Source organism: Nasonia vitripennis, assembly GCF_009193385.2.
Source record: "Nasonia vitripennis strain AsymCx chromosome 5 unlocalized genomic scaffold, Nvit_psr_1.1 chr5_random0004, whole genome shotgun sequence".
NCBI classification, from domain to species: Eukaryota; Metazoa; Arthropoda; class Insecta; order Hymenoptera; family Pteromalidae; genus Nasonia; species Nasonia vitripennis.
In genome coordinates, this window is record NW_022279655.1 from 1,498,786 (window position 1) to 1,512,786 (window position 14,001).

The 14,001-nt window shown below is 45.4% G+C and overlaps 1 protein-coding gene and 1 long non-coding RNA gene across 4 annotated transcripts; one reads left to right on the forward strand and one right to left on the reverse strand.

Moving 5' to 3' along the window:
- Positions 1–7,999: 7,999 nt before the first annotated feature.
- Positions 8,000–11,525, reverse strand: LOC103315940. The gene is made up of 5 exons (XM_008207144.2): positions 11,132–11,525; positions 10,547–10,738; positions 10,285–10,475; positions 9,946–10,066; positions 8,000–9,865 (listed from the first exon to the last, which is right to left on the reverse strand). Exons 1-5 carry the CDS (start codon positions 11,498–11,500, stop codon positions 9,791–9,793), a joined length of 948 nt encoding a protein of 315 aa, XP_008205366.1. The 5' UTR covers positions 11,501–11,525; the 3' UTR covers positions 8,000–9,790.
- LOC103315941 lies at positions 11,524–13,640 on the forward strand. 3 transcript variants are annotated; one of them, XR_004228108.1, is made up of 6 exons: positions 11,524–11,607; positions 12,547–12,596; positions 12,787–12,994; positions 13,149–13,316; positions 13,398–13,496; positions 13,559–13,640. It is a non-coding gene; the product is annotated as an uncharacterized LOC103315941 (long non-coding RNA). The 3 variants fall into 3 exon arrangements; XR_004228107.1 differs by having other exon boundaries at positions 12,800–12,994; XR_004228109.1 differs by having other exon boundaries at positions 12,800–12,994; positions 13,149–13,307.
- The last annotated feature ends 361 nt before the right edge of the window (positions 13,641–14,001 follow it).

The window sequence follows — 14,001 nt, forward strand, 5'->3', positions numbered from 1 at the left end:
AATCCCGAGCACCAAACGAGGAGAAGTAGGTAATCTCTTTCAAATGCATTATAGCTGAATTGTTTGTAACAGTGGGATGATTGAAAAAACGCAAAATAGTGTTTTTTAAAAATCAAAAAATGGCCATAAAAAAATATAGTTAAGAAATTAAAAAATAACTGTTTTTCCCGAATTCAGAATCCAAAAATACATATGCATGTCAAATTTTATTGATATTGGCAAAGTAGTTCGAGAAATATTACGGTATACATACACACACACACACACACACACATCCATACGGACATTTTCCAAAACCACTTGATTTGAACTTCTAACACACTAAAGAGTATTTTCTAGAAGTTTTGAAGAAACTCAAAATTTTACTATTACAAAGCTTCGTCTAGGAGGAATCAATACCCTGAAGAATTTATATTTTTTGTCAAGACCTGCACTCGCAGGGTTAAACATAAACTCCATTTTAATTGAACGTATCATTCGTGTAACGCGAACATTATTTCGCAGGTTGAATAAAGTGCAGAGACGTCGCGCGAAGTTTGCAGCGGATTAAAATATTAAATGCGAAAATGTCCGAATGAGGCGCGCTAATGATATGCAAAGCTCGATCAGCGCAGTCGCGATACATATCGAGTTAGTCGTCTTGGCGTGGAGCAAGCCAAGGCCAAGCCAAGTAAGTAAACTAATAAAATGGAGCAAAAGAAAATTCAAGCCGAGGCAGGAGCCGACCGAGGAAAAAGACCGAGAAAGATTTCCGCACGAGCTCTCGCGCGCTCGTATGGAGCAGCCGTCGCGCTCATGGCTGAGAACAAAAACCCGGCGATTTGCCGAACAAAGGTGTGTGTATATGCGAGGCGCAGAAAGAGGCTGAAGAAGAATCGAGCTTTCCTCCGCAATCCCATCTGCGGAGGATCTTTGAAAGGTGTAGCCGGTATGCGCGAGACCGATAAGCATCGTATCGGCTGCCGCCGTGCTGTCTGGGAATCGCGTCAAAGCACTATACTGGGAGGCTCGAAAAAGAGAGGCCGGGCCCGTCGACTTCCTTTCATCCGCGCGCGCGCCCACGAGAGCCACCTCGATTTCCTCGAGCAAATCGACGCATGTATACAGGCGAAGCCGATCGTGTCCTTTTGCTACTCGGGACCGTTAAATCGCCGCCGCGAGCTGCCGTGCAGTAGAGATTGCGCGCGCGCCACAAAACAGCTCCGCCGTTTCAGATAAATAGAATTCTCAGGGTATCGAATGACTATTTATTTCGAATGGCTCTCTATCTCCGGCATTGTGAGGTGTCCCTTCTGCGCTCCCCTCGGCTCACTCTCTCTCTCTCTCTCTCTCTCTCTCTCTCTCTCTCTCTCTCTCTCTCTTCTGTGTGTCGCCCGGCTCGCTGTAGACGGAAAGATGTTATCGCGGCCAGGGGAGCGCGAGCGCCGAGCGATGCAATGAGAGATACCTCCGCTCTCTTCTCCTCGCCTCCTAGCGCTGGCTCATTCGCTCGCTCGGGCTACTCTAAACGCGGATCCCTTATAATATGTACGGAGAGAGAGGCTCGCGCGCTAACAATGTGTCGCATTCTTCTTTAAAGCCGATCCGTGCCGCTGATAATTTCGACAGAGTTGCAATTTGCTAGAGACGGGGAATCCGTCTCCCTTATAAATGTCTACCTCTCCTCCTTCCATGCTATATATTATTCCAGCTCTGCTCTTTATGTTCTCGGCTTTCGCTGCTCGATTGATGTAATAACCGCATCGGGAGCGTTTTCTCTTCCTCCTGGATTTTCCGTTTCCAGCTCGAGAGCAAGAGAGGAAGTTTTGCGCGCGCTCGTGTTTTATACGCGCGCGGAGCTACATAGGTATAATGCCGATCACGGTGCGATCGCTGCAGCTTTGCGGTCCAGCCTCGAAGCGTCTGTGCAGCGGGCCAGCGGCGCGGATGCAGGCTGTCTAATGAGTTCGCTCGGGGTGATTCGAGACTTCTGGCAGCAGCTGGATTTTACTCTTTTCAAACGCCGGCCTTCCGTGATTCAGCGAGAAAAGCCAAGCCGCGCGGGCTCAACATGGCAAACTTGCTTGCCCATTGTTTGCAAAATGAAGAAATTTTTGAACTTGAATATTGAGCAGGCCGGAACCGCTTTGAGGAGCATTTCGCAACATTGAAGGCTATTTGATTAAGAACAGTTATTATAGTAATTTCTCATGAATCCAGCTGATATATATTGAATCATATGTCTTCCAAGACGAGCATGAAATATAATAACCATTCGAAGTGACGATATAAGACGTAATAAGTAGGTACTAAACTAACAGATCGTGGTCGGACAAAACGCGAATGTCAGATCGGTACGTCACTTACACTTATATTCGCGTTGGCCTCCGAGAGATCAAGATGTTCCGCTGAAACATTCGCAGCGTACATGATATATGAGCAAATTGCGCTGGGATCGAGCCTGGAAAATTTCAGTACTCAACAAGGTGAGAGCAAATAATTATTCTTTAACATTTGTTGTCTGTGCACCCGGCGGGCCATTATTACACCTGACTCGTGCATACTCGGCATAATCTTCTATAAGGTTTTACTCGCGTGATATTCAACTAAAAATCCTCCGAAAACAAAGCGTAAATCTTCTAATTCTATTTTGATTTATTGGATGTTACGCTGTACAAACTGAATAAAATGTCGATTAAGCACATAAATCGCTTCTGAACGAGACGCGCAGCTTCGAGCGGCCGCGTAACATATATCAGCGCTCTAACGATAAATCATCGAAGAGTATATAGAGCCGGAGCACTTGGCGCAAATGCGAGCGCTTCATTGGCCGACAACACACCCCGCTGGTTTTGTCCTAATTTGAGGCCGGTAAATTGTGTAAGTAGCCCTGGATTAAGCTGCGGTAAAAATATGCATTCGACGATTAGTCGACGAAAATTCATACGTTTGTTCACTAAGTACATGTGTCTTATTTTCGACGCGACTATATATAAATATTCCACCCGAAATCAGGATAACGATTTCCGCTTGTAAAAAATTGGATGCGTTCATGGAAATCGGATGATTTCTGGAGCCAACGAATCGGATCTCCTTCTGTGCACGTGTTTGTACAGCGAGAAACCGAAGGCGAGCGGTAAATCAGGTCGACAGCCCGTTTGTCACCAAAATCGTTGGCTGGATTATCCGTACATTTTTCCTTCCGAGAAATTTTCACGCTTCTTTCATCTTCGTCGAAATGCAGCGCTATCGAAAAACGTGTACAAATAATTTATCATGATAAAGATGCATAAGCGCAAAGTAGATGCTGCGAAAGATAATTACAAACTTTTGAAAGAATTTCAATAACACAATAGCCCAATATTTTTAGCTCTCAATAATTATATGAAATATGCCGACGTGCAATATTTTACGATAGAGGAAAAAGACCTTCACCGTTAGGTAATAATAATCGCAAAAAGGTCAAAAAAAATAATTCTCGAAGGCCGATTAGACTAGCGACTTTTTTCCCCGCACGTCCATGGCGCGCAGTGATCGCATATTATCGATTCGACGAGATCGACGACGGAAAAGAGGCTCGCGCGCGCGCACTCTATAATGAGTCGGCCTCGTATAAACAGGCTTGTTTGCTCGGCAATTTCAACAATAACACTTTGCAGCAGCCTCCCCCCATACATCAGCGCTCTAGGACAACAAGCAAAGAAGCGCGTCGCCCTGGATTTATTTATTTGTTTAAAGCTCGCTCGCCGGCCATTCGTCTTCGTTGCGCTCGCGCTTCCCCGCTTTCTTCGCTCCTCGGACCGACGGTCCGGGCCGCTGCACTAATTTCATTTTCTCCAACTTCCTCTCTCCGGGGCTGCATCGCGCGAGCGGTAAGTACACTGCCGGCAGTACACTCGCCCCTTTTATTTTTATTTCGTGTCCCAGGCGAAAGACAGCGTACAAGCAAGGAAGAGAAAGAGAGAGAGAGAGAGAGAGAGAGAGAGAGAGAGAGAGAGAGAGAGAGATAGAGCGACTCGATTCCTTCCGTTGGTTGTTCCGCGGCTTTTTGCTCGCGCCGCCGCGGCGGCCTTGCCCTTACAAGCCTCCCCTCCCCCCTTTGCTCTTTTAATCTCGCTTATTACAGCGTTTTTATCCTCATTAACGCTTTCATTTCTCCGGCATTCTTCCCCGCGAAATCGCCTCTTAAACTTCTTCGGCCCATAAATCTCGCGGCGGTCGGCGTGCACCGGCTATCGCCTCCTATCTCTCCTCTCTCTTTGCCCAGCTCTGGCCCGCGCTGCATGATGTGCCGGAGGTGCACTTTCGCCGCGCACGCGACTGAACGGCCTGCCTACAATATGCTCGCTATGCGTCTAAGCGTTTGTTGTCCTTTAAATTGACGCGTCAAGCATTATTTTTTGTTATGCTCGAGTTACACGAAGGTCGGCTGCCGATTCCCAGAGTTGTGAATTAAATTAAATGTGCGAGAAGTGTCGCATCGGAAGGATCTTCGTGGAATTCGGATGAAAGAGTCAGTGTTCGATGCGCTGAGACTTTCGGGAAGCATGAGGCGATGCACCGCCGCGGCCTATATCGAGTGTCACCGATTCACAAACTCCGACACCTTACACCGCGCGCGTAACCGTACCCGCTTCGAAATCCATATACTCGACGCGATTCGTCAGATCCGCGCAGCGGTTCTCCAATCGTTTAAGTAAATATCAATCACGCTCCTCTGCAGACGCGACTGCACGCGAGCGATGCACTTCCCCCCCCCTCTCTCTCTCTCTCTCTTCGAGGCTGCGACGAGGGAAGTTAAGCAGCTGCGGGAGGATGAGTTCCGAAAACTCGGAGCGATCAATTTTCCCTTCGATGCAGGATCGAATTTCTGCCGTGCGCCATTAAGGACTACTGTGCGCGGGGGCCCCTTTTTTGTGGCCTGTTAATGGTGCGTTAGTGCGTAGCTCGGCGGACGAGGTGTTGCGTTCTTCTCGCTTTTTACTCTGCTGCGGTTCGTTCTCGGCCACTACTGAGCGATATGTGAGAAGTCGCGTGAGCGATTACTCGTCGTCATTTCCAACCGCCGAGAGTAAATGGAACTTTTCTGGAAAAGTAGTGCAAACGGTTATTCAGGCTGCAGCTGGGACAATTGATACTCCGTGCGAGATTTAAGAAATTGTTGACCCAGTCAAGAATGCTTTCATCTTATATTCAATCAGTAGCAGTGTATGCTTTCCAAATTTCCAAATTCAAAATTACATTAATTAAATACAATGTGTTACAGCGCGCTGCAGGAGAAACAAAACCGACGTTTCCGTACACACGAGCCGCCCCGAACTGTGAAAACTTCTGTTTGCTATTGCAAGTTGTCGGCGGGCACGCGCATCCACTCGAAAAGCGCCGCCGAGACGTCTTGAAAAACGCTCGACTAGCAGCTCCCATAATAACGACTCTCAGCTTGCCGAGCCGTGCGAGCATACGCGTATATAAGTGTACCGCACGCAGGCACGTGCGCACGTTTTGGCCTCACTTGCCGGAAGCTCTGATGCGCGCGTCAATCCGTCGTAAGCTCGCCTTCGCCTTACTTCTCGCGGCTGCTGCACTATCATAATCCGAGGCGGCGGCGGCGCTTTTCCTGCTCTCCCCGGCCGGAAATAGACGCCCGGTGCGTCGCGATCGATTAGCCCGCGATGGCGACACAGCTCTCCAGCTCGTTATGGGGCGCGTATGCAAGATAACTGTTAATTGTTCTGATTTTTGGCCAATTTTCCGCGTAGCGTGCGCTGGCTGCGCCTCACGTACCGGAACGACCTACGACCTACGCTTACGCGTCCATCTGCGATGTTACACGCCCCAGGGCTATACGTTAACCCTCCCCCCTCTCACTCTGCTGCTTTACCGAGTCGGGCGTTGAGAGCGAGAATTTGATATACGTGTGTACGCTCCGACTTTTTCTACTTTATCGCAATTTATCGTCCTTTGTCATCGCGAAGGTCAAGCCTTGAATGCATTAAACGCGCAGTAGGCTGCCGCAGAGGGGGGGGGGGGGGGGGCAAAGCATACGCTAATTGCGCGGCGTTAAGTAACAAGACGAAGAAAAAAAAGGAAATCGTGTTTCGAATCGAATCTCACCAGGATACTATTGATTTCGAGTTCTTTACGGTGCGCTACCTGATTGTTGTTGGAAATGTTAAGGTGTATACCGTTTATCCGTTACATAATTATCAATACCTAATACGTATATAGATGCGCACTTAATTTTGGATTGTCAATAGAAGGCAGAAGTATCGCTTGGCAAGTATGTGAACGAAAATCAAAGGTGTTTGCGAGCTATCGTAAAGCTGTCATAACATAAGGTATCTAGAAAATAAATACACGACTATTGGTCCAGTACAAAAGAAAAATGCCAAGAGAGAATAACAGTAAGCAGGCAATCTGCTTTTTTATTGAATCCCAAAAGCAATTTATTTCCTTCTGACCCACTTAAATTCTCAGGTCGCAGCACCATTATACCGAGGACTTCACAGAATCATGCTTCGAAACCGTACGCGAGCGCGACATGCCCCATAGGAAAAAACTTGTCCGCGCTCGGCTCGGACCATTGTACGTAATCCCCAGTAGCGCGCACACAGAACCGCGGGGTGTCCAAATACCGCAGCATTTACTGCATGGCGCATGCACTTGCTTGCCGCGTCGCGGGTATTATATAGCTGACATTGCAGTGCGGATCGTATACGCGCATTTAGTTGGCTCCCTAAATCATTCGAGTAGGCGAGTAGCTCGCTGCATCGGAGTCGGAGCATTCGGAGCAGTGTTTACACACGCGCGCGAGCGCTAATTCGCTAATCCTCCTGCATCGGGCGTTGCCGCGCGGTGCCCGGCTAATTCATATAAGTGCTGCGGGCCGTTTAGGCAACTACTTAATATGCTCTCTCGCTCGCCGGATTCATCGCCGGCATATACATCCCTTCGGCGCGTAAATACAATGAACTCGTTAAATCGTTGATCGACGCTAATTATTACGAGCCTGCGGCTAACGCAGTCCGCCTAGTGACAACACATCGCACCTATACATACGCACGATGTACGCGTTCGCGTTAGAGCACCAGAAGGCACGCGGCGGCATCATGCGAACGTATGCTCGAGCGTTAATGCGATGCAGCACGCGACTATGCGTCGTCGATTTGCATGCAGGTATGCGCGTGTGTGTGCGTGTGTATGTGCGCGCGCGCGACGCATAAATCGCAGCGGCGGTGCAATATAAATTACCGTAACGAGCGATTCTTCTACCGTTTGATCGATCCCTCCTTTGTTCGGATTTTTAACAGCCCGAGCGCCGCGCAGCCGATGACTTTTCATTGCTCATTAAAGGAGAGAGCGCTACAGTCGCGCGGCAATTAGTCCGACTGAATTGTCTGAACGTACTTTGTATGCGATCGAGGCAGGTGTAACTCGTGGATTACTGGTATTCGGCAATCAGTGGCAGAGTTAAAAGAGATTGAAAAATATATAAGTATACCTAATTAGTCTTAGGCAATTTATGCATCGGCCAGGTGACCTCGCGATCCTCCTGCGCGTTAAATCAACTTTTAAGGAAACGTGCAGCAAGTAATAATCTATCCCAATATGAATCGATTTTATTAGGAGGAAAAGCGCAGCAACTCTCGCTTTTCCACATTACAAATTCATCCGACGTGTGGCCTTCGAAGCAGCGCACGCTCTCATGCTCGCCGAGAGAGGGAGAGAGCAAGAGCGAGCGTTCGATGATAAATCAGTGAAGAAAAAATACTGAAGGAAGCCCTCGTGAAAAATATCGCGTTATATTTATACGGGGCTCCAGCATGAGAAAGTTAAATTAGGCGCGCGGACGAGAGCTTATACCTATACCTTTACGACGGGTCAATAACCATTATCATTCCTACGCGACAGATCTCTCGTATGCGGCTACTGTCGCTTCCTATATATACTGCCACGCGGCTTCAGAACTCATTCGCTCGTTTTTTGTGTACCACTCCGGCAGAAATAAAATTTATATAAATTACTTTCGAAATTCTTCTTTATTCATTCTAAAAGTTTGAACTATTCAATAAACTTACAAATAAACGTTCTAAACACAGATATAATTTAAGATTACAATCGAAATCCGATTTCAACTTTTAATTGCAGTCCGGAGTGCGCATGATACGGTATTGCTTGATGGATGATTCGAGGTACATACACAGCGGAGATTCATATTATATATAGTCTAACAGCTAAACATCGTTATGCGTTCTATAATAGAGAGATCCTCTCTAATGCACTCTGCATTTTCGACTACGGCCACATTATTGAGCTTAAATAATACGGCTTTGTCGTCGCCGCATGCGCCTATACATATAGCTATATACTGTTTGTATAACGCTGCCGAAAAACATGCTTCCAATTTCAACAGACTGCGCCTAATTAATCTTCATTCGTTCGTAAAAGCTTATACTCGTTGCGATGACAATGTTGTTAAAACATGAATCACCATTCGCGTGCTTTTTCATATCTCATAATAAAAGAAACACTAAGTAATAAACGCTACAGAATAAAGGTGCGAGGAATCGGAACATAATCGCCACAAGAGTCAAGTTTGACGTTTTATTGCGATAAAGCACGGCGGAAAAGTTCGATAACATCATAAAATGAGTAAATGACAAACGCGCATGCCCTTGCAAAGAGCACTTAGCTCTCAAGCCGAACGTGCTTGAGCGAGTGCCTTTGACGCGTTGTTCTTTCTCGCAAGGACAACGGACGAACCTTGCGGTCCTCGTTAACGCGCTTTTTCTCCCTTGAAAATGTATAACACAAGTCAGGCACATATACACAGCCCCTCTCGTCTACTCTATAGGTATCGCACACATGTCGCGGCGGCCTCGGAATATAATATATCGGCCGCAGCCCGCAACCAGATGCCGCGCGTACACATTGCCCGCCTCCGCTCGCTGCGCGGGCCTTGTTCATCCGAGAGGTGTACGTGGGGTAGGGCCCTTCATTCCAAAAATACGACGCCTCTACGCTCTATACTCAGCGCGCGCGCAAGTCTAGTTTTGTAGCTATAAGAGAGATAGAAGGATGCGAGAGCAGAGGAGCTGCGCGTTAAAAAAGATGAGGGAAGGAGAAAAAGTGCCCCGCCTCGGCGCTTACTTATATTCCTTTTAAACCGCTGTCATTCCTCGCTCGGCGCTCTCTCTCTCTCTCTCGCATACCTACTCGCTTGTCCGCCTCCTCCTTCGCTTCTCCGTCTACTTTTTCTGTGCGCTTCTTTCTGGATGTTCCTAATTACAGGGCGCTACGCGCGCATTTTTCCGCTGCCCGCGCGTGTGTGTATAGGCCGCACGACGTAATCATTGATTAGATCCCGACGAGAGCACTTGACCGACGTGCTAATATTATGCTGGCGTACGCTGTGTACCTATACACTGCTGGTAGCGGCTCTTTTCGGAGCACCGCTACCCAAAGTAAGATCGGACCACGATGCCGCGCGCTTTCTCGAGAAAATGCCATTTTCAGGACGGAAGAATCATTAAGGGGGCGGACACGCCGCACCGCGGAAAAGTGCCGAGTCGTGGCGTTATTACTTATATTGCTATCGCGCCGCCACGGCGCCTACTGCACTTACGCCTCCGAATCGGCATCATACAAGCAGTGCGCTACCTGTTTACGCACTCACGCCGTATTTACGTGTACGTTTCGGAGATGATGCGCGTGACGACGTTGAGACTCTCAAGGCCCGTAATTAGCGACGAGCGCGTGTAACGGTCGATCGTTTTTGCCTGATGTGTGTACGTTTGCTCATCAACTTGCGTTACATATCCATGTGACACGCCGATCTTTCGTTTTCGACGAGTTCTTTCCCTGCCGTTTTTACGACACGCACTCGCTGCCAAAAAGAACTCGCCGACGTTAGCATGCAGTTTATTACAAAAGGTTAGCACTGTTGGACATTTTAGTCTGCAGTACCTTTGTTCGGTGGCGAATCGAAAGCTTGTCCCTCTTTAGATCTTTTGCGGAAGTGGAGCATGCTGCTGCTCCTAGACTCAAATTTCGGAGGATTGTATCATCCTCTCTTTTCGTGAATCGTCTGAAAAAATTATGCTTGGTTAGTATTTTGTTATAAATTATATTGGTTTATAGTGTACTACAAACTGACAAGTAGGAGAAGAAGGGGAGGGGGGCAAGGTTTGTGGAAGTTGGATCATGCTCTCTGGATTAAGCACGTTTTGTTTTAGCTTAACTTTACAGCGGTTTCCATACACCTTAGTATTCTCACTAGCTAATTTATTATGCAATTTTACTTACCCGCTTTTTTCCGGTTGATTACATAGCTTTTTGAACCGGTTATACACGCTATATAGCGATCGGTTCTTCAAGTCTTTGGCGAGAAATTGGACGAACTTCCGCCTTTCCTCCAATTTCGGCATCAAGTAAGTACCATTTTCACTCCTCATCATCATAAAGGGGGAAGTATTTTTGGGGCTCCAATTGTGTACCTGAAAATAATTGCATAAAAAATATTTTATCTAAAATAAAGAACATGTCTTTAATGGTCGAAACAACTTACTGTGCAAAAGTTCCTCCAATTCTTCGTTAAGCGGGCATCCTCACGAATAGAAAATTTTCCTCTTTTCATAGGAATTATTTTCTCAAACGCACGAAATTGTTTTTTGGATAACACTCTCGTTCCTGCCATCGTTTCGATTTTGTGTTGTCGCAGTGGTTCATCTAGTAGCCTGATTTTCAGCGTAGCCAGGCTCTAAAATATATGCATATTTATAAAGTTTTAGAATTATTAATTAAATGGTATGTCTATACGGCGAGCAGAGCGTACGCGAAACAATAGGCGAAAAATTCCCCACTACGAAACTCCCCTCCCGTCGCGTACGGTTTCGCGTACCGAGGAAATCCTCGAAAATTCTTTGCGTACGCGACACATATTCCGAGAGCGGAAATATCATCGCCTGCGCGAAGAGTAGCGCCCGCGACGAAAGACTTAATTCGCGCACGCGAGGTGTAGCGCCCGCGACGAAATTGGGTGCACAACTGCGCATAAAAACTTTTCTATGCATCTACACTGCGTGTAAATTAATCCACGTGTACATACAAAGGAGGCGCGACGCGGAGGGCGGAGCACAAAGCGAGGGCTTACCTCTTCCTCTTCCACGTCCATGTCCACACTTACAATGGGAATCATCGAAGCTGGAGAATCTGCATCCTCGTCGAAGCTCGATGATGAAGATGAAAGTCGTAGCGGCGGCATCTCCTCGTCCTCGTCCAAGGACTCGACATCGATTTCCTCGTCGGTGGCTTCCATTGTTCGAGCGTGCGGTAAGGCGTCCTTTCTATTCGGCATAACGTGTGCGTATGATCGCTTGCCGCGCGAATCGACCTGATGATCTTCATTTGTCACTTTGGTCGCGCGTCCAACAGAAGGGGGATGGCTGATTCCAACAGCTGCCCAAATGATATAGCTCGAGAGTCGCGCGCGCAGTATAAATTTTCGCGCCTCTTTAAACATTCAAATCAGATTCATAGAATAATAATTTTACTGAAATCAGTATGACTCAAATTTTTTTATTTTACTTTAATGAGCTATCTTCTTCTATCCCGACTTCATAAAAAAAGGTAGTATAAATTAGTTTTTTAAATTGTATATTAAAATTTTATATTTGCATTTAAACATGACTAGCAAACGGAAACTGATGTAGACAATTCTATTTCAGCGATATTATTATTAATATTATTAAAAACCGTTATTATTTCATTGAATTTAAAAATTTATGAAAAATAATTCTTTTATAGTACTTCAATACAGATCGTATTAGATAGGGAATTTCACCGCGTTCCTAAACGCATACATTTTGCACAAAGATAGGTTATCACCAAACTGCAACTATAGCATAGTTATTATGGCGATTGGCGTCTACCATACTTATGTCCGCGATTTGCGTAAGTAATCGGCTGAGCTGAACAACAAAATGTCATCGTGTCATCGAAACAAGGCTAAGCTCACCGACAGCTTTCCTGCGCTACAATCTACGTATGGCATGCAGCATTTTGTATATCTATACCTATATTGGCGACCGGGGCTCTATCTCTAGTCTTCCGCGGGGTCCCAGGACTCCCAGGCCCCAGCCGCCGGCGCCTATGTGCATATGTTCATGTGTTGACTTATATGTTGAGCATCGGGACGGCTGCTGCTCGCGGTTGGTTCCGCGCGCTTGGTTTCCAAGACAGCGCAAATAAGTATAGTATATATTCAAGTGTGGTCACATTTATACTGATATATTCTTCTTGCAAGATGCTGTCTGGATGAATATTCACAGCTATTGCTCAATGTTTATTTATTTAAACCATATACATTATTCATAACGGATTTTCCTTTGTTCTTGTGTTTATTATGTTTACAACAGGTATTTATTGTGTTACGTGCAAGGAAATTAGTGACTGTGATTGTCTGATCTGGTTTTATCGTTGTATCAGTGTTAAAATTACGATGCCTCCTAATAGTATGCTATGTGGCATTGTTGCAGGAGGATAAAAATAATTTATTGTTGATTGTAGATTGTACATCCATGAAGCTGATTTGCAATGGCTACTTCAAATAGTTCAAGGTGAGGCTTCTTTAATCACCTCAAAATGACTTTTGAACTGAATTCACTTGTTCTGATGATACTGGTTGGCATCTCTGAATACTTCAACAACCTTGATGCAATCCTGGAGCCGGATTTATGTTATTTGGTCCTGCTTTTTGGTGCTTGTGACTCATTGAACCATTCGGAGACAACCCTGGTATTATACTAGAACTTTCTGACAGTGCTGGATGACATTTCTATCTGCCTCAATCACCTGGACACGACTCTAAAGCTGTATTTGGACTTTCTGGCAGTCCTAATTGACGTTGCTGGCTGCTTGAACTACTTTGAGACGATCCAGAAGCTGGATTTATTTTGTCTGGGAGTATAACTTTTAATTTGAAACGCTGCGTGTACGTTATAGGCTCTTCAATTAGGTATTATATTGCTTGCGGGCACCTTTTAATTATTAATATTGTTATATTTTTTTTTGTAAGTTAATCTGTAACTGAGATTCTCAGAGATCAGTGGTTTCAACCTCTTAATAATTATTCATGAGTATGATTTTGTAATATATTTTCCTGTGTGTAGTTGTACGAGCAATGCTGCATATGTTGACACCGTAGTCTACTGCGTGCTTCAAAATATAAATAAGCATTTTGGTGTTGTTGGTATCTGAGCTACATTAATATCTTGATGAAGAAAAGACTCAGCTGTACTGCTCTATCAATAGATCAGTGTTTTTATCAGGTGAGATCAGTAAGTTGAATAATTATTTGTCAGTATGAATTTTTCATTTGTGTTTTATTGTTCCTAAGTGTGTAATTAATACAATAACAGTGATCAATACCATGGTTTACTGGATGCAGATAAGAGTATGGTGACCAGACATATGCCTAAACATTGATAACACTAGAGCTTGGTTGCGGTCAGCTTCAGGTACATTTAATACATCATTTATACAGAAATTTGTTTTTGTATTAATTAAATTCTAGTTTTAGGTAAAACAAGCAATTGAAGCAAGGACTAACATTTTCAAGAGCATGTTATTACTTTTGGAATGAAATAGAAGATTTTTATCAATTGTTGCAGTCAAGATTTGATTTAGGGGTAGGGCTTAATTTAAGAAATCGATTGTTTAGAGTACAGCATTAGTTTGGAGGGATGTGGCTGGCTTCTTACAGCCTTTCTTATTCTTATTTACCTTAGGATTTTCTGATATGAATTTTTTTTCTTGATGAGATCATCCCACTTATTATCCGTAAGAACAAGCTACTTACAGCGTAAGGCATGAACAAAGACAGGGCCACTTTTTGCTTGCTCTGCAGTTTCTATATGTACCCAGCATCAGCCTCCTTTTTTACCTGATCGTAGCTCGCGCAGGTACATCAAGGCTCCTCGGCTCGTTTAGCCTTGCCCATAAAACGATAACTCGCTCGCTAAA

Excerpts from the sequence above, each read along its gene's own strand:
- LOC103315940 (XM_008207144.2), bottom strand. The coding sequence starts at position 11,500 with ATGTTTAAAGAGGCGCGAAAATTTATACTGCGCGCGCGACTCTCGAGC. Across the intron at positions 10,739-11,131 it reads TGGACGTGGAAGAGGAAGAG|AGCCTGGCTACGCTGAAAAT; the intron begins GTAAGCCCTCGC and ends CATATATTTTAG. Across the intron at positions 10,476-10,546 it reads ATTGGAGGAACTTTTGCACA|GTACACAATTGGAGCCCCAA; the intron begins GTAAGTTGTTTC and ends AATTATTTTCAG.